The sequence below is a fragment of the Phyllobates terribilis genome, unplaced genomic scaffold, assembly GCF_046119375.1.
Source record: "Phyllobates terribilis strain yellow unplaced genomic scaffold, ASM4611937v1 Scaffold_5__5_contigs__length_657084704, whole genome shotgun sequence".
Lineage (NCBI taxonomy): Eukaryota > Metazoa > Chordata > Amphibia > Anura > Dendrobatidae > Phyllobates > Phyllobates terribilis.
Window position 1 is genome coordinate 149,612,650 of NW_027362765.1, and position 27,885 is coordinate 149,640,534.

At 40.7% G+C, this 27,885-nt stretch overlaps 1 protein-coding gene across 1 annotated transcript in view; it reads left to right on the forward strand.

Annotated features, from left to right (window-relative positions):
- Positions 1-17,770, forward strand: part of MAP3K14 (mitogen-activated protein kinase kinase kinase 14) — a 39,197-nt gene extending 21,427 nt beyond the window's left edge. Inside the window, exons 3-16 of the mRNA XM_073683173.1 lie at positions 2,015-2,087; positions 2,441-2,633; positions 4,168-4,659; positions 5,591-5,728; positions 6,706-6,835; positions 9,484-9,615; positions 10,105-10,209; positions 11,531-11,694; positions 13,295-13,445; positions 14,089-14,328; positions 14,789-14,886; positions 15,013-15,139; positions 15,584-15,684; positions 16,606-17,770. Coding sequence (XP_073539274.1) covers positions 2,015-2,087; positions 2,441-2,633; positions 4,168-4,659; positions 5,591-5,728; positions 6,706-6,835; positions 9,484-9,615; positions 10,105-10,209; positions 11,531-11,694; positions 13,295-13,445; positions 14,089-14,328; positions 14,789-14,886; positions 15,013-15,139; positions 15,584-15,684; positions 16,606-16,824 — 2,363 coding nt within the window. The 3' untranslated portion in view covers positions 16,825-17,770. The remainder of the gene's footprint in view (positions 1-2,014; positions 2,088-2,440; positions 2,634-4,167; positions 4,660-5,590; positions 5,729-6,705; positions 6,836-9,483; positions 9,616-10,104; positions 10,210-11,530; positions 11,695-13,294; positions 13,446-14,088; positions 14,329-14,788; positions 14,887-15,012; positions 15,140-15,583; positions 15,685-16,605) is intronic.
- The last annotated feature ends 10,115 nt before the right edge of the window (positions 17,771-27,885 follow it).

The window sequence follows — 27,885 nt, forward strand, 5'->3', positions numbered from 1 at the left end:
ATTACTCCATATAATCTTCCTATATCTCCTCTATTACTCCATATAATCTTCCTATATCTCCTCCTATTACTTCATATAACTCCCTATATCTCCTCCTATTACTCCATATAATCTCCCTATATCTCCTCCTATTACTCCATATAACCTCCCTATATTCCTCCTATTACTCCATATAACCTCCCTATATCTCCTCCTAATACTCCATATAACCTCCCCTATATCTCCTCCTATTACTCCATATAACCTCCCTATATCTCCTCCTATTACTCCATATAACCTCCCTATATCTCCTCCTATTACTCCATATAACCTCCCTATATCTCCTCCTATTACTCCATATAACCTCCCTATATCTCCTCCTATTACTCCATATAACCTCCCTATATCTCCTCCTATTACTCCATATAACCTCCCTATATCCTCCTATTACTCCATATAACCTCCCCTATATCTCCTCCTATTACTCCATATAACCTCCCCTATATCTCCTCCTATTACTCCATATAACCTCCCTATATCTCCTCCTATTACTCCATATAACCTCCCTATATCTCCTCCTATTACTCCATATAACCTCCCTATAACTCCTCCTATTTCTCCATATAACCTCCCTATATCTCCTCCTATTACTCCATATAACCTCCTATTACTCCATATAACCTCCCTATATCTCCTCCTATTACTCCATATAACCTCCCTATATCTCCTCCTATTACTCCATATAACCTCCCTATATCTCCTCCTATTACTCCATATAACCTCCCTATATCTCCTCCTATTACTCCATATAACCTCCCTATATCTCCTCCTATTACTCCATATAACCTCCCTATATCTCCTCCTATTACTCCATATAACCTCCCTATATCTCCTCCTATTACTCCATATAACCTCCCTATATCTCCTCCTATTACTCCATATAACCTCCCTATATCTCCTCCTATTACTCCATATAACCTCCCCTATATCTCCTCCTATTACTCCATATAACCTCCCTATATCTCCTCCTATTACTCCATATAACCTCCCTATATTCCTTATATCCTCCTATTACTCCATATAACCTCCCTATATCTCCTCCTATTACTCCATATAATCTTCCCTATATCTCCTCCTATTACTCCATATAACCTCCCTATATCTCCTCCTATTACTCCATATAACCTCTCTATATCTCCTCCTATTACTCCATATAACCTCCCTATATCTCCTCCTATTACTCCATATAACCTCCCTATATCTCCTCCTATTACTCCATATAATCTTCCTATATCTCCTCCTATTACTCCATATAACCTCCCTATATCTCCTCCTATTACTCCATATAACCTCCCTATATCTCCTCCTATTACTCCATATAACCTCCCTATATCTCCTCCTATTACTCCATATAATCTTCCTATATCTCCTCCTATTACTTCATATAACCTCCCTATATCTCCTCCTATTACTCCATATAACCTCCCCTATATCTCCTCCTATTACTCCATATAACCTCCCTATATCTCCTCCTATTACTCCATATAACCTCCCTATATCTCCTCCTATTACTCCATATAATCTTCCTATATCTCCTCCTATTACTTCATATAACCTCCCTATATCTCCTCCTATTACTCCATATAACCTCCCCTATATCTCCTCCTATTACTCCATATAACCTCCCTATATTTCCTCCTATTACTCCATATAACCTCCCTATATCTCCTTCTATTACTCCATATAACCTCCCCTATATCTCCTCCTATTACTCCATATAAACTCCCTATATCTCCTTCTATTACTCCATATAACCTCCCCTATATCTCCTCCTATTACTCCATATAACCTCCCTATATCTCCTCCTATTACTTCATATAACCTCCCCAGTACATTTCCTGGTATTGCTCTATTAAACCTCTTCCTATTAACTCTTCTATTACCCCATGCACCTTATCCCTGCAAGACCCCTAAGTCCCCCCTCACTATTATCATATACATTTTGTAAACAGAACTTTTCCATATCACTTTCCAGGTGAGAATAATCAGGAGATTTGCCCGACTTCCCAGGAAGGTCCCTTGTACATCACAGAGTCCAAGCAGTACAGGTAATAATCAGAGAATGTTATAGTCTGAAATAATGTTTGACTTTTTTTAAATTTCATCCTGATAATTGGAAAAAATAACTTTTATCCCCGAATGCTTTTTAATTGAAAGTACATTCCTAGAAAGATCTTTTGTCCTTTGCCTGGACTCATCGGGCGTGTTAGGAAAGTGTGAGACTGTAAGAGCCAATATGGGCTAAAATCTGTATGGCTGAACCAGGCTATCGTTCAGTAAAGGGTTGTTCAACCATCAACCTACTTCTAGCTAATCATGTTTATGGTTTGTCCACCTTTACTTTGTCCCTAAGAGGATAACCGCTCCAGCTGACATTATCACACTATTTATTGTTTTACAGTTTAGCAGAATTCAATGAGCATATTCCAAATAATGTGGTAAACGCAACTGAAGGCAAATTGGCAAAGATAACGCAATTTCCAAAAATCAAGAAAAAGAAGCGGAAAAGAAGCGTTAAGAATATCAATGCCAAGTCAGCCAGAAGAAGCCAGACCACTCCAGAACAGGAGACCCGAACACCAATACCCGTACAGGTAATGCCAGATGTTTGTATGTTAAAGGGAACGTGTCATCAGTTAATTGCTTACTTTTTAAATCAGGTTTTTATGTTAAATGTGTTTTTTTATTCATTTAATTTTTCAAATAACAATCTGTATTAAAAAAAGACACCTCAAGTAAATTTTCACATTGGCCACTAGGGCTATTCTACAGTCATACTTTCTGTTCTTTCAGGAAATCCACATATACAGTACATTAGCAGCTGTAGACTGACTTAGACCCTGTCTTTTATATTGAAGCATCTAATGAGCGTGTGCAAAAGTCAATGTGAACGTGATCTGCGACATCACCTTTTGTGACTGGTGCATACTTTGTTATGAGCTATGTATTAAAGAGGTTGTCCACTACTTTTACATTGATGACCTATCCTTAGGATAGGTCATCAATGTCTGATCGGCGGGGATCCGACATCCGGCACCCCCCCGCCTATCAGCCGTTATCGGTGTCAGCGGATGTGTAGTACCCTGCAGCAGCCACTACAAGTAGACGGAGCACCTCGGCAAGTGAGTACATCTGGCCGCCGACACCAATAACAGCTGCTCGGCGGGGGTGTCGGGTGTCGGACCCCGGCCGATCAGACATTGATGACCTATCCTAAGGATAGATCATCAATGTAAAAGTAGTGGACAACCTCTTTAAGGTATATAAACCTGTAATCCTGTCTGTGATGGTAATGAAAGCTCTGAAAAGTAATTTGTAAAAAAAACAGGACATTTAGTCGAAAATAGCCCCAGTGGCCAGTGTGAGAATTGATCATTTATATACCGATTGTGATATAACGAAAAAAGAAAAATTGCAAAAATATTAAAATTATAATTAGCACAAAAACATATTTTAAACAGTAGATCATTATCTTATGATACATTAGCATAAAAGAGGCAATTTCACTGGATTTGTTAAATTAAACTGAGTACCTCCTCGAATTGGTGCTATTCCACTGTTTTTCTCCTGTGCCCATCCGATCCAAGTTACGTCCCTTACCTTTCAACCAACTGGGCGTAAACCACAGAACTTTTCTGTGGGTGTAGCCTGGTTTTGATTGGACAGAATCATAGCAGAAAAAGCAAAAGCCCACTGAAAAGTTTTGTGGTATATGCCAAGTATGTTATTCTTTTCTAACTTTCCAGAGGAGCATTGCATGGCCTACAAGTCTCCTTACACTAACTTGGCACTCTCCACAAAAAGAAATGTTACCCCTTAGATCTCCAGTCAGAAACCTCTCAGCCAGCCAAAGAAGACCTCCTGCTTTGCACTGATGTGGGGCAAATACCCCGAAACATGTGTTTGAAAAAGGAATTTCTGATTTGGCTTCCTAAGTCATATGGCAAGGCTCATTAAAGGGTCGATATTGACTTTTAGCATTGCTACATCCAAGAGGCTACACTACAGTTCAAGCCCTTTTCCTCTCTGAAGAGGCTATTAGTACCATAAAATGTAAAAATTTTTGAAATTGAGACTGTTGAATTATTTTTGCTAAATTTTAAATATTGTTTTTCTGGGTTTCTATAGGATGAAGAATCTCTGTCAAAACAGTGGCATACAAATGATGTGCAGAAGTACAACTCCATCCCTGAACCAGATAAAAACATTCAATATCCACCTGTGAACTCACAGCCCTGTGCTGATGACAACCAGAAAGTCCTCCACAAGCTTATCAGTCCATCCCAATGCATTTACCACGTGGGTGCTGGAAAGCTTCAGCCACAAATCAATAGTCTATTAATCGTGCCACAACAGCGAGGTCGAGTATTAGACATTATTACTGCTTTGGGACCTGACTATTATGAAGAAAAACATATCTCGCAATGGGGTTTCTCCAAGTTTACAAATTCCTGTATGGACTCAAAAACCCAATCTGTGGAAGAGGGGTTATTGATGGCTCTTAAGGATAATGTGAGCTGGGGAGAAGCCCACAACTTGTGCGCATTAGCCAGATCCTGGAAGAAATACAATGATCAGGATGAACTGGATGTGGACAATGAAGGGATCCTATTGAAAGAGGTACAACACACTGTTTATACACACTGTCGTAAGGGGCTTGTCCAAATTTTTTTTTATATTTAAAAGAATCTCAACATGGTATAAAAATCAATAAAGCATACTCAACTACCAATCCCTGCCATTCCTCTCATAATGGTACAAATGTAATTGGACTATTCACTTGCTTCCACGAGGATGTGCACGTCACCACTGCAGTCAATCAATAACCACAGCAGCGACCAATTAGTACCCACATTGTAATTGGCTTCAGTGGTCACATGTCTGTACAACCAGAATTAAATGTACAAAGAGGGTCTCTGTAAATCCAATTCCCTAGATATCGCTGAAAGCTTAAAGGGGTTGTCCACTACTCGGATAACCCCTTCTCAATTACTATATTCCTCATGTAAAATAAAAACTGACTGTACTCTCCTGAATGGCATTGAGTCTCCCGGGGCTCGCATAACATTATGTCACATGAGCCCTGCTGCCAATCAGTGGTCGCTAATGGTTAGCTTCCCTCTTCCTTTCTTCAGATGTAACTGACTTTAGCAGCAGTTCTCAGTTCTTCACAGTTTTGCCCAAAGGAAATGAGAGTGAAGAGGCCTACTAGTGGCTGCTGATTGGCCACAGGGTTCATATGACATAACAATGTCATGGGAGACCCGGGAGTCCTAGCGCCGACACCGGAGGTGAGCACAGACTATTTTTATTTTACATGGGGGAATATAGTATTTGAGAAGGGGTGGTCCAAATATTGGACAACCTCTCTAAAGAGGTATTTTCATTTCAATATATAATGGCATATCTCTAGGATATGCCGTGATTTAATCATCACTGGGGGTCTGACATCTGGGATCTCCAAAGATCCTAATAATGAAGGGGGCACTGCAATGTATTACATTCACAGAAAGTTCTTCACTAAATAACGTACACGATATATTCTCTGTAGGAACTCAAAATGGAAGATTATGAGTACAGAACGGACACCCACTGGACAAAGAGCAAAGAAATGCTGGGCAGTGGAGGTTTTGGAGATGTTTTCGTAGGAAAGGATAAGAAAACTGGATACCAATTTGCAGCTAAAATAGTAAGTATGATCTGCATGTTAATCCTAAATGTTATACAGTTATAAAATAACGGCTGCGAAGAGCATGTTGGTGGACTCACGGCGTCCCTTTATTAGCATAAGTCCCCATGATGCGTTTCTGGTGAGTTTTTGACGCTGAGTATTTTCATTGAGTAAAAAATGCAGCATTTTACAGTTCCATCAAAGTGGATGGGATTTATAGAAATCTCATGCCCTCTGTGCTTTTTTCTTTTTTAAAGCTGACATGTTTGAAATCTGCAATACGTCAATTTCTTTTGGGGTTACTCTGAGTTTTATGTGCTGATTTTCCTCAATAGACTTGCATTAGATGCTGAAAATACGCAGGCAAAAATCACACGTGTTTTTAGTACATAAATACCAGGAAGCATTAAAAACAAAATACCTTTATTTAAAATCATGACATACCAAAAAGAGACAAAAACCACAGCATAAAAATGCTTATAATAATGCACTCAAAAACACAATGAAAAAACACAACCTAATTTACCTAATGGGTGCAGAAAATCTGCAACATCAAAAACTCACCTAATCGTAGGAATGTAGTCTAACATGGGTGACTTATAAGTCATTTGGCTTGATATTATTATATTTCATCCACTTCCAAGGTCATAATACTACTGAGATTTGCAGCTTTGGGCAGACTGTATGGACATGGAGCAATGCAGAATACCTCAATGTACTAATACAGTCATGGCCAAAAGTGTTGGCGGCCTTGAAACTGTTCCAACTTCATTTTCTGGAACAATTTCAAGCCATCTTTTCTGTTCAATTCTCCACGGTTCCAATTCAAAATAGTGTGAATAGTCCACGGAGTACAATGTCGCTCATGGACATCACAAATCAGAGACATATACATGTGGTCTAACCACTTGCCTTTGTGCAAATATGAAATAACAGGTTGACATTAGTTCACTTGCTTCAATAAACATTTTATTTCCTCTCTTCCTTTTTTTCAGATTAATGTTAACAGTTTTCGACACGAGGAGCTGACATGCTGCCTGGCTGTCAATTCTGAAAAAGTAATCCCAGTGTATGGGGCCGTCCGAGAAGGACCTTGGATCACTGTGTTTATGAAGCTTATGGATGGTAAGTTTCATTCAAGACTACCAACAATCCTCTTTATAAGCTAAACAAGTTGAAATATGTGGTGTACCTCCATGAGGCCTTACTTAGCTGTTTTTAAGGGATTTTATAAACTATCAGTAAGGCCAAATGTCAAAATGCATAAGTCATTGCAGCAAATGTTTACTGTTCTGGATGTTTTATACCATGGAATAATTAAAAAAAAAAACACTTGTTTCAAGGGATTGCTTCATCCATAGGCATAGCATATTGTATCTAATAGAAAATGTGTAATTTACTGCTAAGTAAGATTTAAAGCACAGAACTTTTGTGAAGCCTTTTCGTTCAAAGCCATTTGTGCTGCCGATCTCTCTTTTCCCCAGATTTACTTAAAAGATGTATCAGTGTCTACCATGTTACAGATACAGTGGGGCTGCAGCCCAGCCAGAGCCACTATCTCTACAACCTTGTTTGAGCTTACTATTGCAAATCCTGCCCTGGTCACTAGGCGGCGCTGCACTAATATCACAGTTAATGCTGGATGTCAACAGTATGTGGCAGTTTAGCTTTGAGGTTGCTGGGACTAGTTGTCCCTTTCCGGTCCACCTGTGATTTGCTGCAGTAAGCTGGTAATGTAATGAGCTCTCTGCTGGGAGCCATGGTGGAGGGTTCCTTACTTTATAAACACCAGCAGACAGGTTCAGCTGACAGTTTTTCAGTTCAGCTAAGACCTGGTCTTGCTGATCCATTGTGCCTTTGTGCGAATTAGCATATCCTGTTTTCTGACCTCGGCTTGTATTTTGACCACTCGCTTGCTTTCTGATTTTGTCCCTGACGTTTCCCCTTGGTATTGACCGCACTTAATGACCCTTCTTGCCTCCAGCTTGCTCCACCGGCCAGCAGCTGCATAGGGATTCCAGATGTAAGTCCAGATCTCTGTATAGGGATCAGTGGTCACTTACTGGTCTCTTTAGACAGGCTGACTGCACTTCCAAGCACACTAAACAATGGTTAATATCGGTTTATGGCAGTACATCACCTGTTTACACAGGAACTGTGCTGCCGAAAATGATGATTTTTAAATAGGCTCAAAATCATCGCCCTTGACGAATGAGCGTTGCTCTTTCCTCGTGTGATTGCTGGTCTCTTTGGACAGACCGATTATTCTTAGGAATGCTCATTCACAATTATCAGCTTGTCTAAATGGGTCCCAAGCTTTAAAGTTTGGCCAAATAGTTTATATACAATAGAAGTAGATTACAAGACAGGTTATTACTTTACACATGCATTGTTAAAATACTTGAGGATAGAATAAATATATATTTTAGCAACTGATGGAGCCCTATAATAAAACATACAGTAGAAATTCATGAGATACAGATATAGTAATTTTTGATATCTATGATTAAATATATACAGTTTGTGACTAATACATGAAGGCAGCACAATATGCAGTAATCTTTCAATTTTGGTAAAAAAAAGGTGTGTGTGTGTGTATATATATATATATATATATATATATCAAAAGAATGCAGCAGCTCTCCATATGGCCAAGATACATCTTAACAATTAAAATAATGAAAATATTAGATCTAAGCTGTTTTGCTTAGCAACAAGTACTTACAAACAATGAAGGTTTTTAGGGCATAAATTGGCCAATTCATGTGTGCCCATCAACCACGGCAAGGTAACCTCCCCCTGATGGGTAACCACTCTGCCTAACATGCCACTTTTGGGCTACAAGCCTATATATATATATATATATATATATATATATATATATATATATATATATATATATATATAATCCTTGTTGTACCTGAATTGTGAAAAAAACGACTGCTTCTAGCTTGGGTTTAACCTATGAACCAGACACAGATAAACACTTAGTCACTGGTTTATTATGTATTAACTGCCAGATAAGAAAATGAATCACTGGTGAAAACTACTGAGTAAGAAACCTTTATTAACTCTTTTAAGGGGACTTTATCACAAAGAGACAGATATTAAAAGTATATTTTCATGCAATAAGTGTTACTTTTTATATTTATTTACATGTGTTAGCCAGAAAAATCGATGTAAATACTTTTTGAAGTGATACCTTTATTGGCTAACCAGAAGAAAATATATTACCTTTATTGGCTAACCAGAAGAAAATATATATATTTTCTTCTGGTTAGCCAATTAAGGTATCACTTCAAGAATACTTTTGTCATTTTTGGACATAAAAGTATTTACACACATCAGTATTTGAAAGCTAAAGGGTAAAACAAACAGAAAAAGTTTAATGGAAACAGTTGCACTTCTGCGTTTGAGACCAACTCCTAGTTTTCGCTTACAAATTCTGATGGGAAGTACTGATCAAAATACTGCTGTGTGAACATAGCCAAAAATTGAATAAGCATAACTAGTGAATTTCACATTTTGTTTAACTTCAGGATAATATCCAGCTGAAGTGTTTATTTTTTTCTTGAATAAAAAAATAGTATATATATATTTTTCAATAGTATATGAAGATTCTTTGTATAGCAGGTGTATAGTACTGCCTAACCAAGATAGGCAGCTTTCACTGTTCTGTAGGTTGTGGAATAGGTTTGTTTTGCATTGTGTGCTACATACAGTAAGCTACTGAAAAACCTTGGAACAAATTTGTGTCACTAATGTTTTTTTAGGTGGATCTTTGGGCCATCTGATCAAAAGAAGTGGTTTCTTGGCAGAGGACTGGGCCCTATATTATACAAGACAAGTACTGCAAGGCCTGAAACATCTTCATGCTGCCAATATACTCCATGGAGACATAAAAGGTAAGTACCACATTTTAGTCCTGGTTCTTTTAAGCTTTTACGCTCATCTCAGGTCAGAAGGCATTATTGTTGAGCTGGGATTTATTGCTAGTGTTTCTTCAAGTATTGTGCTTCTTCAGCTTAAAAGGTGTCCAAACATAAGAGATATTCAAGAAACTGTCTTCTGGCTACCTCTTAATAATACATCGCTCTCTAGGCCTAGGGTTCATGTCTATGCACAGGCCACATCTTTCCCCAATATCATCTGTTGCCCCCCGTACACTTCAGACCAAAAACAGTGGTCACTTTGGCCAACTTTACTCCAACTGTTTTTGGGGCCTTTAGGCTTTGAGATCTCCTGATGATAGCCCTCCACTGAAGTAATAGTACTGTAATGCTCAGGAGATCTTGCTTTTTACTCCTAATGAGAAAAAGACATTTTTAATTGCTCTTTCTTGTATTCTCCTATTTTGCCTAATTCTTCTATCTAAACTTTCTTTCTCCTTACAGCGGACAATGTACTCCTGACTGATAATGGAAATACAGCATACTTGTGTGATTTCGGGCATGCTGCACATTTGCCTCCTGGAGGTTGCAAGACACAGTTATTGACAGGTAGGTGACAGTGTTAATAAAGCCAATCCCTAAATATAAAAAAATACATGACTAGAAAACAAACGAAGAACCTTGCCAATAAAAGAAAATGAAGAAACTATGGAAATACAAGCTGACTGCCATCCTTCCGACCTCGTAATAAACATGCTTGCTCAGCCTGTACTATTAGTTAAGTGTTTAAAGGGAATCTGTCAATAGGTTTTAGTTACTTCATCAGAGGGCAGCATGATGTAGGGGCAGAGACCCTGATTTTAGTGATGTATCACTTACTGGGCTGATTGCCAGTGTTTTGATAAAATCACTGTTTTATCTGCTACAGACTTACTATTTCTCTGAATGCTGAGCTCTGTATAACCCCAGCCACACAACTGATTGTCAGCTCTGTGTACACTGTGCATAGGCAGAAAGCTGCCAATTGAAGGTGGTTGGTTAGGTTATACATAGCTAATGAATATGGAGGACAACATGGCAGCAGGCTTACTGCTGATAAAACAGTGATTTTGTCAAAACTACAGCAAGCAGCCCAGTAAGTGAAACATCACTGGAATCAGGGTCTCTGTCTTTACATTATGCTGTTCTCAGATTAGGTGGCAAAAACCTGTCGACAGATTCCCTGTAAAGGAGTTTTATAACTGAAAATAAGTTATCACCTCTGACTGGCGGAATGGGGAACTTCTGGATAGAATAGAGTGACAGTGGTCATGCTCGAGTGACATTTGGGCATGACCACTGCCGGTCCATTCTAATCGGGATAAAACTACTCATTTCTGCTGATCGGTGGGGAACTCAGCAGTTGGATCGCCCCAATTTGTAAGTTATTACCTATCCGGTAAATAGGTGTTAACTTCTCTTCTATAAATAACCCTTTTAAGTAGGGATGAGCGGACCCATGGAACTTCGGGTCCTGGTACCCGACTGAACTTTAGTCCAAAATTCGGTTTGGGTACCAGAACTGTACTTGAACCTGACCCTGAACTATGGGGACCCGAACTTTGGAGCAGAAAAAAATCTCTCCCCCCGGGATCTGTAAAACGGACTTCCAGGAGAAGTCCGTGTTTGGAGTTCAGCTAGTGTCCGGTAGGAACCCCGAACTTTACAGTTCGCGTTCGCTCATCTCTACTTTCAAGGCGACAAGCTGCTGCCAGATACAATCTGACATCACATCATATGTCAAATTGGGCAAGAGATTCTAAGAAAGTATATCCTCATAGAGATTTATTACATGGTTGGCTAAAATAATAACATGTATAAATGTAAAACAACATTTGTCATATTTTCTTATATATAGTGCGATAGTAATTGTACCTATTGTGTCCCATAGGTGACTATGTCCCAGGCACTGAAACACACATTGCCCCTGAACTTGTGCGTGGGGAACCTTGTGACACAAAAATGGATGTGTGGAGTACATGTTGCATGCTTCTCCACATGCTGAATGGCTGGCATCCGTGGAGCCGTACCCACAAAGCACCCTTATGTCTGAAGGTAAGTACACTATATAAATATTACAAAACAAGTCACACTGCACTGAGCAATAAAGGCTTTTTAACCATTTCATATTACAAAAAATTAAGTCTGAAAACAAACTGAATTACTTACCTTGTGCTGTTCCAGAATTACAGCGTCTATTATATTCCAGAGCTACAATCACAATTCTGCTGGCTGTCATTGGATCCAGCTAACAAACTGGGAACTCTAGCAGCTTAGCTGAACTTTTACAATACAAAGGGACAGTCAGTGTTTCTGACATCAGATCGCTCTGCAATGGCAACACTTCCCAGAAAGAAGAGCAGGGGATGTATAGCCATTAATCCAGCAAAGAATGCTGGGAGATTTCAAATCCGAAGCCAAGAAAATAGAAAATGCAGCTCTGGAATGCTAAACAGGATTAGTGCTATGGAATTAATTGAAAAGCCTTCTAAACTTTTCCTGTTTGAAATGATGCCTTAGGCTATGTGCCCACGATGCAGAAATGCCCCGGATTTTTCCTGAGTGTTTCTGCATCTCCCTGGCCGAAAAAATGCATGCGGATTGTACATGCGGATTGTACATGCGGATTGTACATGCGGATTGTACATGCGGATTGTACATGCGGATTGTAGATGCGTTTTTCCTACCAGGGACATGCGGATGTGAAGCGTTCTTCACTTGCATTTCTGCATGCGGGTGTCAAGCGCTTTCCAATCGTTTAGCATCACTTGGAAAGTGCTTGACAACTTGGTCACACTATATAAATCCATGCAACCGGCATGGATTTATATAGTGTGACCGTAAAGACTGGTATAAAATAAATATTATACTTACCTTCTGATGGCCCCCGGTGTCTTGATTCGATGCGTCTCAGCTTGCCGGCAGCTCGAGGTACACTGAAGGACCTGCCGTCACATGACTAAATGACGTCAGCGCAGGTCCTTGAATCTACCACGATCTGCGGCAAGTGCAGACAAGGACACCGGGGACCATCAGAAGGTAAATATAATATATATTTTTTTTTTTACAGGTTCTATGGTATCCAGGTCCGGAGGAGAGTCTCCTCTTCTCCAGACCCGGGTACCATCCGCACATTGAAACGCATGGATTCCGCATGTACAGATGCAGTGATGCGGATTCCATGCGTTCCAATGCAAGTCAATGGCGGCGAAAATGCAGCGCTTCCGCATAATAATTGGTAATGCTGCGGATTTTTCTGCACTGATAATCAGCAGCATGTGCACAGCACATACAGATTATCATTGGGGAACATGGCAGGCCTTTTACCAAGCGTTTTTTAAGCGTTTCTGCAGCAGAATTGCCGCTGCAAAAACGCTTAAAAAACGCATCGTGGGCACACAGCCTAAGTTGTTGTTTTTTTTTTGTATATGGATGTATTTATCATTTATACATATAACTGGTGAATGTTCTAAACGTATAACTTATGGGCCGCTGGGGCTTCCAGTGACCCACAAATGAGGGTTGGACCAACTTACACGTATCTTCTACCTTGTGGATAGCTCATACATGTATTTAGTGGCATGAACCCTTTAAGATAGATTTATACGTTTTCACTGTTGTTTAAAGTAACACTCCACTCTTGTTCTGTCTTTAGATTGCCACAGAACCACCACCTTTGCAAGAAATACCCCCAAGCTGTAACTATCTAACTCGCAGTCTCATAGTGGATGGATTGCAGAAGGATCCTAGTAACAGACCAGATGCGGTCGATCTTATCCAAAAAGTGGAAACTGCCCTTCAAAAAAGTAAGTGCCGTACTAATGTGTAGTTTATATGGAAACTGGTAAACCATAGCATGAGACTACATGCTGTTAAAGGGACTCTGTCAGCAGGTTTCACTATGTAATCTGAGAACAGCATGATGTAGGGGCTGAGAACCTGATTCCAGCGATGTGTCACTTACTAGGTTGTGTGATGCTGTTTCAAAAAAATCAGTGCAAAATTAGCAGGAGATTATTACTAAAGGACTAAGTGTCTTGTACATCCTAGTCAACTCTGTGTAACTCCACCCCAGCACTGATTCACAGCTTTCTGCCTATGCACAGTGTACACAAAAATCTGCCAATCTGTGATGTGGGCGGGGTTATACAGAGCTCAGCATTAAGAGAACTGCTAGATCTGCAGCAGAGAAAACAGTGATTGTGTCAAAATAATAGCATGCAGCCCAATTAATGGTACATTGCTGGAATCATGGTGTCAGCCCCTACATCACGCTGCTCTCAGATTACATAGCAAAAACCTGGTGACAGATTCCCTTTAATATGGATAAGCAACATTAATTCTGAGAAGGGAGTCTATGTACTAAACACGGAAGAAAAAGACCTGCTTGTATAGACAATATACCAGACATAACACTTTAACATTAAGTTTAAGTCTTTTTTCTTCTAGTTGGAGGTCTAAAATCATCATATAAAACAGAATACAAAGAACCTCGAATGTTCCCTCCTCACATCTTGACAGAGGTCCTGCAGGTCCCCACTTGTCAGCCCAAGACTTTTCATGAGGAAGCCATGACTGTTCAGGGCTACAGTACGCAGCCGATAACAGAAGATACCTCCTTCACAAGTCACAAAAGTCTGGAACAAGCCAGGATATTGTGTGAAATGGAGATTGAGCGTCTTGAACTAGGTAACACTTTGGCCATGACTTTTGGTATTAAAAGGGTCATCCTTTTTTAAAAAAGATATACTTAGGATAGGCCATCAATTTTAGATCAGATTTTTGACATTATACAATCGTAAGAAGCCGTGGTGCTTTGCCAAAACTATGTCCCCTTCATTATTTATATTACACATGCTGTACTTCCCTGTGCTTGGTATTGCTGTTTTGTCCCAATTACCTCAATGGGATGAAGGAGCAATAACAAGATCTCCTACTACTTAAAGTTTGGCCTTAGAAATCAGTGTAAACAATAAAGGGGGACATAGCTGATTGGTGGGAGTGCAGAGAGTCAGACACCCATGATCTAATATTGATGGTCTATTATATGGTATCGAAAAAAAGTGGCTACATACCCCAATGTATACCTGTGTAATAATCAAAATATTGCTGTTTGATGAACCCTATCACTTCACTCCTCTTTCCATAGATCTGTACATGGAGAACCTATCTCAACCTTACTCCCTTGAGGAACAAGAACACATGTTTCTGAGCGAGCCCAGCCTGGAGCCTCTGCCCAGTCGTAAGGTACTTATTGAAAACTATTCTATTGTAACTGTACAAGTCATTTTTCTTTTATTATCTACCACTGGCCTGAGATACAATCACAAGCTCTCAGAAACCAACGATCTTCATGTTTTCTGACTTCGGCAGGACTCCCTGATAACTTTGGACACTAAAAGTTCTGGGATTCATTCATGGGACAGTCAGGTGGAACCCTGGAGCTTACAAAGTGATCCACTCTTCAGCGGAGGAATCACGACTCCCAGCTGGTTCAATGGTAAGTTGAGAGATTTCGATTTCTGAGGGTACAATAGATAACACGAGGGGTTCAATGGACCCAGAAGAAGAGAATTCCTGTGTCATGCACAGACCCTGTATGCACTTGATGTATATTCTCATCTCAGATGCTTGGCTATTTGTGGGACTGCATCTTTCACACATCTTCTGGATATGCTATAAATGTTCAAGATGGGAATACTCCCTTTAATAGAGTTATAAAATGCTAATTTATTGAGAAGACAAAATGGCACATACTGTACCACATTTATCCAAATGGCACATTCAAATTGGCAATTTAGAATTTTTGGACCCATAAAACAATGACACCCCGATGCATGTATCACAGAAGACAATGGTGCTTTGACACTTGGACAAAAAAATGTTGCACTCCTTTATTATTTTGCTACATCCAGACCTAATAGTCTAATTTTATATGTTTTAGGGATAAAAGTCCATCTGAAGGTCTTCAATGGAGAGACACTGCATATCTGGGAGTCTGGCAGGACCAAATTGGGAGACCTAGCAGTTGGGATAAGCAGTCAGGTAAGCCACACAATGGCATATGTCACCCACTGACCACCATGTTAAAAAAAATCCACACATTATACCCTTTTTTCCCTGTAGTCCCCTCTTTTGCCCTTGGTTGGGTAATTGGGGGCCTCTGATATGTTCGATGCATGTGTCGGGAACATTCCTTGCACAGATTATGTTCACATGACATGAACTGAACACAGTCTTGATAGGGATAGATTACTCTGGAATAGCATGTTGCTTGTAAGGGTATGTTCACACAAAGCAGAACTGACTAGCAAAATTTCTGCAGCAATTTCGCAATAATCCATAGGGAAATCTGCAGTGGCAAATTCCCACAAAAATGCATGGATTTTGAGATGGAATTTGTTTCTGATTTCTTTCAAGCATTTCCACTACAAGTGAACATATAATCCATTATATAGACATACTGCAATTCCACTGAACTGAAGGAAATTTTTAACACAATCATTTTCTTGAATCAATGAGAATTAAAGGGGTTGTCCAGTCACAATATATTGAAGACCTATTAGGACATCAATACGAGATCACTGGGGTCCGACAACTGGCACCTGATTAACTGTTAGAGGCGCCGGCGGTGGCCAGGTATACACTGGACAGCTGCATTCAATGCGTACCGGGTACTGAAGAGCAGCTCCAGCTGCCGGGTACTGCAGAACAGCACCTATTCCTTTGCCTAAGAGCTGTTCTTCAGTACCTAGCAGCGGCCGCTACACATTAAACAAAGCTGCACAATGCGGTTCCATTCAATATTTACATCCGTCCTGTAACAGTTGGTTCGAGACCTGGCACCCAATAAGGATAGGTCATCAATATCTTGTGACTGGACAACCCCTTTAATATTAATTTCATTGTGACGTCCTTGTTTAATACCTTCTACTAACACGTCTATAAATTCTATCTATTCTACAGATTCTTATGAAGTCCTTCACAATAGTGGACTCAAAGGGGACGCCAATCCCTTCAGACACAGATATCGCAGACTGCGGAATTGAACTACAGTGCTCTCTAACTCATGATCGTGGAAGCTGGCTGTGGAGAGTGAACAAAGGAACGATAGAAGAAGGGCATACACGGGAGGTATATACAGGCGGAGGGACGGACATCCTAACTGCTCGGACCCCAGAGTGAACGCAATGACTGAGGGGCTACAGAACTCCTTTCTATCACCAACAAATGTGCATTATAATTGTCTGGGGTCCTAGATCATGTGACAAATACACAAGGATCATGTTTTGATCTCACAAAATGTAGTAACCGTATTTGCAATAAGAAAGTATATTTTCTTGTACAGTCATCCAGTGAAGCAATCAGCACATCAGCCACAACAGGTTCTTCGTAATGTCGGGAAGTCTAGTTATCATGTGGCAGCCCATGCATAGCACTTTTGTGGGGTTTGTTCCGGCATTAATAGCACAATGCACAACCCCCCCATTCATAGTGCATTAATACAAGTTTTATATTCATTCATTCTCCTCAGGGCGATACATTATCCGGCACAAAACACTTTCTCTATGTGGTGAAGCGGAAAAGTGATAAAGTGAGGTTACATTAAAAATAATGCTTTCCGGTTAGTCTAGTGTTATTGCCAGGTGAAGAAAGAGAAGATACTTAGCTGTGGTCTTCTGGACCCCTTCATGTTGAATACAAATGATTTGTGTCTTGTAAGATATTGGTTATTTTCTTCATTGACACTATAGTGGTGTATGTAAAGTAGAGGAGCAAAGATCAAAATAGGACTAACAAGAAGCAGAATTTAATTTTATTGATTAATAAATCTACAAGTATTAGCAACCAGTGGTACATCATGTGTATTTTTACCAGAAAACATACTTACCAACATCTAGAACCCCAACTTTAATGTATGTAAACTCCACATCAGGAACGTCTACAAAAGGTAGACCTGACTCTCATCTGGTAGAGTTTGCAGGATTGTTCTGGCGAAATGAGGACTATTGGCAATTTTGAGAAAGGTTAGAAAAGGTATATAAAGTGGATGAAATAGCAATGACTGGATGAATTATTGTAACTGTACCACTGTAAACCCTATGCTAAATAAAAATCACACTGACCACTACTTCGCTTCTGAGTTTTATATATTCTGAAGTATTATATTGGAGTTCAGATTTTGATGGAATGGTTTGAGGGTGCCATGTCACATTGGCAGAGCACCGTTTGATCCAGTTCTCTCGGATGTGGAAGAGATGGAAAAAAACATTCTCCATCGTCTCCATTATGTCAACCCGTGAAAATTGGGTCACACTCGGATGACATCCAAGTGCAGTCAGATTTTTTTGCCGTACCCATCTGCTTGCATGGCCGAGTGCGATCCGATTTATGGATGCAAATCGTGCATGCTGCAATTTTTTCCTCAGGCAGACTCTGTCAGAGGAAAAAGTCTGACATGTGCACGGCCCCACAGAATAACATTGTTACGAGTGTGATCTGATGTTTGATCAGATCGCACTAGAAGCAAATATAATCTGCACAAGCCCTAAAGGTTATTGCCTCCAAAAAAATCAAGTTATCCCCTATCCTATCGAATTCGGGGCTCTGTAACCCTGAGAACCGGTGTTGTGTGTGAATATACTTTAAGAGTTGAAAAAGGAAAGTACTTTCTACTCCCATCTTCTGGCTCTACAAGTCTTCATACACATTAGATTAACTGAAAAAAATTAACAGGAGTATAAATTGGTATGCATGCAAAATATAGGAGCATGTTCACACTGGCCATTAAACAGACAAAATCTAAGATAGAAACAAATGAACATATGCTATAAGTAAAACTAACAGTGCATATAAATAACATAGGGTACTTAGTAAACACAGTTTTGATTAAAAAAAAAGCATAAAAGCCATCCTACCTGCTCGACCCTTATTCACATTGACGTCATTTTGACACATGGTAAGGTTTCAATACTAGAGGTTAGGACCATCCTGATTTGGGTACACCTTGGCGCTGGTGGGGTTTTAAGCTTTTTTTGATCAATAATGGTGTTTACTAAGTACCCTGGGTTATTTATATGCACTATTGCTTTTACTTATGTACTTACAGCAGGGTGTATGTTCATTTTGTTTCCACATCAGATTAAAGTTAGCCAAATAAGCAAGTATCGGCGGGATTGTCTAACTCTCCTCAAACAAATGATGTTGGGGGAGATAAGGATTGGGCGGTCTGATTTTAAATGTTATGACTGCACAAGCACATGCACACGGGTAGCTTACAAACCGGGAGGACAAACTCCTGAACCTGACAGATCCATGTTCAGACTGGTAAAAGCCCTACTCTGACCCTGGTCTGTCTCTACCTGACCACGGAAGTTGGTACCCTAAGATAACGCAATGGCACCCCCCACTCAATGGCAGCTCTAATGCTCCTATCAGCTCCTAGTACAGCTATGCCTGTGTAGCAACTCACTCTAGAAAATAGGTTATACACTAAAAATTTCAAATGACCCTGTCTGTTCCTGTACAGACTAGATATCCTGACTCCGCAGTCCCTAGTGGCACCTGCGGGTGCATAGATAAACCTAACCAAAGACTAGGAGATGGCAAATGTGGCCTAAACTGCCTACAAGGCCAAAAAGCTGCTTCACGTTCCCTCTAAAGAACGGGAGGGCAGAGCGCAGGGTGAATTACCTACAAGAAGGCAAGTGTGCTGAACAAAGGAAAGATACCAAAGTAAGTAAAGTAAATAACAAAATTCCAAACAAAGAATGAAGCAAGTACTGTTAACAGCCTACAACATACAGCCAACTTACTAAAGATAAACAGAAGATAGGTGCAAAGTATAGCAAACAAACAGCAAGGCAAAAATCAATAGCTGGAACCTCACAGACTGGCTCCAAACATCAATAGAATGTAAGAACATCTGAATGAATCTATCACTAGCAGGAAATGCCCGCTGGGGTACAGGATATAAAGCTGCACCCAAAAGGTGATAAGCACACAAATGAAAACACCTGTGTTCAGCTAAGTAGACAGAAGCCAGAAAAGCCAAAGCCAAACACCCAGAGAAAAGGTATGTCTCTAGTGGCTCGGCAGAAAGAGAAGCCGACCACAGAACACAAATGACGCGCCCAGGGGATGGAGATGACTCGGCGCCCGGGACTTGTTGCCTGGTCTTGGGGATGTCGCGTTGGCCGGCTCCCGGGCCCGTACCCTGGGCCTCTCTTTAAAAGGGGTGGACAATTATATAAACGTTCGTGACGCCACCTGTGGTGTCTGGTAAAGATCACCAGCGCTGCGGCAGCCCACTGAGGCCGGTGTTAGGGCAGCTTGCGTGGTATAGCTCCCCACAAGTGGAGCTAGGCCTCAGGGCAGCGGGGATGTAGGGATGCAGGACAGATGGGACCCAGCCGGGTCAGAGCAAGAACAGGGACTGACACGATAGTCACTTCAGTACCTTTTACTGATGGTATTCAAGGCACAATCTGGAGCACTGTAGGGTGAAGTGTGCATATCAGGATCCTCCCCAGTGAGCGGGTGTAGGGCCTCCTGTTTCTTGCCTTTGTGTAGTAAGTTTCTGACCTGCCTGGAGCTAGGCCTAACTCTGTCTCTGTCCTGCACCGGCTGACTTTGTGGTAGGGCCTTCTCTTGGAGTCCACACTCCCAGCTTGCGGGGCCTCCGTGACTCCTGGCTCTGTTACGTATCAGCTCTTGGGTGATCCTGGGACTTGAAGTCTTCCAGGGGTCTCCGGTTGTCTCTACAGGGGGGTATACGGCCCTGTAGACGCGGACCCGGTGTCCGGTATATGTTTTCTGGGGTGAGCTTGTACAGCTCCTCTGCCCCCAATGCTACTCACTCCTCTAGCCTTCGGCCTCGCTCGAGGCCCTCACTAGGCTATACACACTAGCGGCAGCTTGCCGCGCTTCACCGCTCTTATGGCGTTGGCACGCCTTGGGCTCTAACTGAGCTCCCTGAGTCTAGCTTGCAGGAGCCACATGCTCCAGTGCTGAACTATTAGCTCTGTTCTCTAGACTAGACGGAACTGCCTAGCTCCCCCTTCCCTTTTTATATCCCTATCCGAGCTCCCTCTGGTGGTCTGAGGTGGAAGGTGGAGGTGTGTGTATGTTGTGAGGGCCTCTTGTGGAGGAATCCGTTCATGCACCCCTCTAGGATCTGTGGCACTCATGCGTAGCAGGGGCACCACACAAACTCAAGGGATCAAATCCAGGAGCATGACATTAAATTCCAGCCACTTTTGCTCTCTGGAAGATAAGACGCTGCCATAGGTGTCTGGCAGCGACTTTCTCTGCACTTCCCAATGAAAACAAATGAACGCTTGGCTGAGCTGAACGCTCATATTTATGGAGGAGTTGGAATGATAGCTGTCTGCAGAAGACATGTATATTATAAATTATAAACCCATCAAAAAAGTGCATAAAAACAAAACAAAAAAACTTTGTGAAAGTTTTCCTAATCTCACAAAGCAGTATACACTGTGTTCCAAATTATTATGCAAATAATATTTTCTCAGATTTTCCCAAATTACCTATATGAATTTCAGTCATTTTAATTTTCCAGTCAAATAACTATTAGAGTACAATTGAAAGGTTTTTGTACAAACTGCCTATGATAACAGTATATTTTTAAAAAATAAAAAACTCAAACTGCACTCAAAATGCATGTTCCAAATTATTATGCACAGCAGAGTTTTCAACCTTTTCATTTTAATAAAGAACAAAAAGATGGTCATTTTTGAAATTATAAGCATTAGCAGGTTATTACAAACTGAAATCAAACAGTTTTCAACTCAAAACTTTATTCTAGGTGATGTTACATTTGCACATAGGACCCCTTGTTCGAAAGGAGCTTCTGAACTCTCTCGTCCATTGAATTTGTCAGGTTTTGGATGGTTTCTGCTTCAATTGTTTTGCATGAGGACAGAATACCCTCCCAGAGCTGTTGCTTAGATGTGAACTGCCTCCCGCCATCATAGACACTCCTTTTGATGATGCTCCAGAGGTTCTCAATGGGGTTGAGGTCAGGACCATTTTTTTGTTCTTTATTAAAATGAAAAGGTTGAAAACTCTTGTAACGGGTCTGGGAGGTGGAACCTCTGAGCTACTATACAAAGGGGCAGTCCTTGTAAGGAAGCGGGTGGCTCCCAGGGAAAGCAGGCAGGCAGTCACGTCAAGTGACAGGGACAGTCTCTGGGTAGAAGGGCAGGAGGTCACGGCAAGTGACGGGGACAGTCTCTTGACAGGCGAGGGGTCACGGCAAGTGACAGCAGGATAAGAGTCTCTAGACAGGCGGGTGGTCACGGCAAGTGACAGCAGGATAAGAGTCTCTGGACAGGCAGGTGGTCACAGCAAGTGACAGCAGGGTAAGAGTCTCTGGACAGGCAGGTGGTCACAGCAAGTGACGGCTAAGCCTCCAGGTAGGCTAGCAGGCGGATAGCAGGTGAGCGCTCCCAGGTGAGCGGGTAAGAGTCTCTGGACAGGCTGGCAGGCAGGCAGGTATCAGGCAGGTATCTGGCAGGTGCTTCCTGGACCGCGGGCGGACTGATCCATAGACAGACTGGCAGATGCTGGTAGGCAGACTGTCGGACCGCAGGATTGCAAGCAGGTAGACAGCACTGGAAAACAAGCTGGCAACGGGACCTGAGGGCTGAAGCAGAGTTGAAAGGCTTTGCAACAACATTGCTCGGGCACCTCCATTTTGGAGGAGGTGCCTTATATATGGTGAGATCCTCCGGCCATTGGCTGGGGACTCCTTAGGACGGCGCGCGCGGCCCCTTTAAGAGAGAGGGAGCGCGCGCGCGCCCTAAGCACAGTGACCGGGAAGCAGCGCGCGCTGCCAGCAGAGCGGGAGGAGGACGCCAGGCACGGAGCGGAGAGGTGAGGGGAACGGCGTCCCTGCCTAGCAGGAGGCAGGGACGCCGACGCTACAACTCTGCTGTGCATAATAATTTGGAACATGCATTTTGAGTGCAAATGTAACATCACCTAGAATAAAGTTTTGAGTTGAAAACTGTTTGATTTCAGTTTGTAATAACCTGCTAATGCTTATAATTTCAAAAATGATCATTTTTTTTGTTCTTTATTAAAATGAAAAGGTTGAAAACTCTGCTGTGCATAATAATTTGGAACATGCATTTTGAGTGCAGTTTGAGTTTTTTATTTTTTTAAAAATATACTGTTATCATAGGCAGTTTGTAAAAAAACCTTTCAATTGTACTCTAATAGTTATTTGACTGGAAAATTACAATGACTGCAATTCATATAGGTAATTTGGGAAAATCTGAGAAAATATTATTTGCATAATAATTTGGAACACAGTGTATACTTTGGAGAGACTGGCTAGAGAGTGCCTACTGTTACATACAGTATATATAATAGAGGCACTGCATAAGTACCATGGGTGGACCATAATAACTACACAATAGGGCATGAGATGGAAGATGCATGAAAATCAGAGGGCATGTATAGTATATTTATGTGAATCTGGCTTTTTAGTCTTTGCTTTATACTTTATTATTATTCTTTCAAAAATGTTGTATACCATTGGTGTCAAACTTGCAGGACAGTAGTTACACGGACCCACCGTTTTATTCTTCTTAAATTCTGGTATTACATCTGGTTATGTGCACACGGTGTGACGCTGGTGTAGTCGCTGAGTTTTCCTAGGCAATGCCGCTTCAGTACAGCAGCGATGCAGCTGTAATTCTTGCTGCGGCTCCGCGCGCCAGTGTTCTTTACTCTATGCTATGAGCATGTCCCTTTTTTAACCGCTTCAGGGTTTCCAAAGCGATGAAAAGAAGAGACATAAGATTGAGAATGTGCGCAGCAATGTCTGTGCAGAATCCACCTGAAGAAGACATCATGTACACATACTGTAGCCTCAGTCATCCTCCAATCTTGTGCAACAGATCTTGTTACAAGAGTTTAAGGCTATGTTCACATGGATACTTGTGAGGTTTTTTTTTAAAAGCGGATCCTTTCCAAAATCCTCCTCAAAAACTTCCCGAAAACTCTTTAAACGAAACTTCTCCAAATTAGTTACTAATATTACAATTTTGAACTGGTGCCAATCCATAATATATGGGTAGTGATATATAATTTGTGGCACCTATGGACAGTATAGCGGCATAATCGCAAAATTTACATATTCCCACAAAGCAACCACGATCTGAAGCCCACGTTCATAGTATAAAAATATTTTTTATTAAGTATTAACTCTTTTAAAAGTATCAAACACAGATAATTGGTGCATAATTGGTGCAGATAACATACAATGTGTAAAAAATACATCGCGGTATGGGACACGCAAGACCCATGTTGTAGAACCCAAATAAGGCTAGATAGCCATACAAGTTAAATACTGTGTGCACATAAGCAGGTGTAGCCTGCAATCATTAATCCCTATTAGGGTTATATGTAATGACTCATGTGCTCTGCGGTCATTAATAAAAACATTTGTAAGTATTAGTGCATGGTATTAGTTATTGATTCTAGCGTAGCAGTACACAATATATGTATACAGCAGAAGAATGAGGGGTCGCTCACTGTTTTGTAGTGGGTGCTCAGAAGTAAAAATTATGTATACTCTGTATCAAGAAAACTTCGGCACTCCAGTAATTATGCCTGAAAAAGTTTTAAATTTTATTCACATGTGCCCCTTGTTACACAAGACAGGGCCCAAAGTAATGAAAAACAGACCAACGTTTCGACCTTTAGGACGGTCTTTCTCAGGGTCATCACTAGGTATAAACAAACGAATAATTAATGCAAAAATCCATATACAATGAATTCCATTATATAGTATGTGAACAGCAGGAGAGCGAAAATACATGGATATAATGGAGTCTAAATATAGTGTATGCACCAAAATTTGGGTCTATTTTTCCATAAAATAGAAAATAGAAGAAGCTATGCTTTATAGGAAAAACTCCACATGGGTCAAATTATATGCTTATGGATCTATACCTCATGGGAGGCCAAAGAGTCTACCAATACATTAACTGGAACTAGTTGTACATAAAATGAGGTTCATATTACCAGTTTGAGAGTGCTGTCTCACTCAGAGTTTAGAGAGCTGGAAGTATCCTATGTAATATAAGAATAGAGATTATACTTTCAAGACAGCATAACAGGTCAGCAATGGCTAGTATATAGATATAAAAGACACCAATGGTCCCATTCACTCATTAGCGGTATCTTACCTGTGCCTCGGGTGAGGGTGGATAAGGCTGCACGTGATGTGGGGAAGTATGGAATACTAATTACTTTTATATCAAGTGCCGCAGTCTCATTGGTGGTTCTGGTGGAGGCGCGTTCTGCGTGAGCAGAGCGTGCTGTGCTAGTGGCTTGAGGACCTACAGGTCCTTCGAGTCACATGTATCGCGACTTCCTGTCACATGACTTGTGACTTCCGGGAGCAGTGGAACGCATATGCGTTCCATAGCCTCCGCTACTACGTAGCGTATTACTGCAAGGGGGAGGAACTGAGTCACCAATGTAGTGTGGGAGAGTGTGCACGGTGGTTGAAGGGGAGGGAACCCACCAACAAGGTGCCTAGGAAATGGTCGTAACACATTAATAAATGGAGAGAGTGCGGTCCTTTATGGATGAGGGAGTGAAAATCCGTTACTGATCGGGCATCCTGGAGTGCAGTGGGATGGGACACTGGTGAGATTAATGAGTGACCTAAACATGAAAGAAAGGAGAAAACAGATGAAAGATATAGCTTATAAACCTTGAATATGACAAATTATATACAGTATGGACAAATAAATGATATAGGGAAGAGATCTTTAGAATCTACTTATTATACATTACATGCATATTAATACTGATGATCAAAACAGTGTTTCATATTCCCTATTGAGACCTTTGGGATATAAGGTCTGAAGGGTGTGTTACGACCATTTCCTAGGCACCTTGTTGGTGGGTTCCCTCCCCTTCAACCATGAGGTATAGATCCAAAAGCATATAATTTGACCCATGTGGAGTTTTTCCTATAAAGCATAGCTTCTTCTATTTTCTATTTTATGGAAAAATAGACCCAAATTTTGGTGCATACACTATATTTAGACTCCACTATATCCATGTATTTTCGCTCTCCTGCTGTTCACATACTATATAATGGAATTCATTGTATATGGATTTTTGCATTAATTATTCGTTTGTTTATACCTAGTGATGACCCTGAGAAAGACCGTCCTAAAGGTCGAAACGTTGGTCTGTTTTTCATTACTTTGGGCTCACGCCCTGTCTTGTGTAACAAGGGGCACATGTGAATAAAATTTAAAACTTTTTCAAGCATAATTACTGGAGTGCCGAAGTTTTCTTGATACACAATATATGTATATATATATATATATATATAGCCCAAGCATAGGACCACAAGGTAACCAAACGCACAACTTGCGTATTAAACATCAAGTATATATTAGTCAAAAATGTTTCGCGATCATGAGTAAAGAACATGTATAACAGATAATGCAAGGCATGAGTGATACATTATCTAGTAGCAGTGCAAATTTGTATATATATATATATATATATATATATATATATATATATTAATACCTAAGCACCACACCGCAGATACGAGGGTCAGTCAATAAGTAATGCCTCCCATTTTTTTTCTCCTTTTAACCCCTTCAGGACCCAGCCTATTTTGACCCTAAAGACCTTGGCATTTTTGTCAATTCTGACCAGTGTCCCTTTACGAAGTAAAAACTCTGGAACACTTCAAAGGATCCTAGCGATTCTGAGATTGTTTTTTCGTGACATATTGGGCTTCATATTAGTATTAAATTTAGGTAGATAATATTCACGTTTATTTGTGAAAAAATAAAAAATTTGGCAAAAATTTTTAAAATTTTGCAATTTTCAAATTTTGCATTTTTATTCTGCTAAACCAGAGAGTGATGTGACACAAAATAGTTAATAAATAACATTTACCACATGTCTACTTTACATCAGCACAATTTTGGGAAAAAAATTTTTTTGGGGTAGGAAGTTTGAAGGGTTCAAAGTTCATCAGCAATTTATCTTTTTTCCAGTAAAATTTACAAAACCATTTTTTTAGTGACCACATCACATTTGAAGTCCCTTTGAGGGGTGTACATGATAGAAAACACCCAAAAGTGACACCATTCCAAAAACTGCACCCCTCAAGCTACTCAAAACTACATTCAAGAAGATTATTAACCCTTCAGGTGCATCACAGGAACTAAAGCAACATGGAAGAAAAAAATTAACATTTTAATTTTTCTAACAAAAATTTTCTTTTAGCCTAAATTTTTTAATTTTCACATGGGTAACAAGAAAAAATGCATCCTAAAATTTGTTGGGCAATTTCTCCTGAGTACATCGATACCTCATATGTGGTCATAAACCACTGTTTGGGCGCATGGCAGGGCTCAGAAGGGAAGGATCACTATTTCACTTTTTGAATGGAAAATTAGCTCCAAAAGTCAAATTGCGCTCCTTCCCTTCTGAGCCCTGCCATGCGCCCAAACAGTGGTTTATGACCACATATGAGGTATTGGTGTACTCAGGTGAAATTGCCCAACAAATTTTAGGATGCATTTTATCCTGTTACCCATGTGAAAATTAAAAAATTTAGGCTAAAAGAAAAAGTACTTTTTCGTTTTCACAGATCAATTTGTGAAGCACCTGGGGGTTTAAAGTGCTGACTATGCATCTAGATAAGTTCCCTGGGGGGTCTAGTTTCCAATATGGGGTCAATTGTGGGGGAGCTCCAATGTTTAGGCACACAGGGGCTCTCCAAACGCAACATGGTGTCCCCTAACAATTTGAGACGATTTTCCATTCAATTTGTTAGCGGACACCATGTCGCGTTTGGAGAGCCCCCGTGTGCCTAAACATTGGAGCTCCCCCACAAGTGACCCCATTTTGGAAACTAGACCCCCCAAGGAACCTATCTAGATGCATAGTGAGCACTTGGAACCCACAGGTGCTTCACAAATTGATTCATAAAAATGAAAAAGTATTTTTTTTTTTCACAAAAATTTTCTTTTTTCATTTTTACGGATTAATTTGTGAAGCACCTGGGGATTCAAAATGCTCACCACCCATCTAGATAAGTTCCCTGGGGGGTCTAGTTTCCAAAATGGGGTCACTTGTGGGGGAGCTCCAGTGTTTAGGCACACAGGGGCTCTCCAAACACGACATGGTGTCCGCTAACAAATTGGAACCATGTCGCGTTTGGAGAGC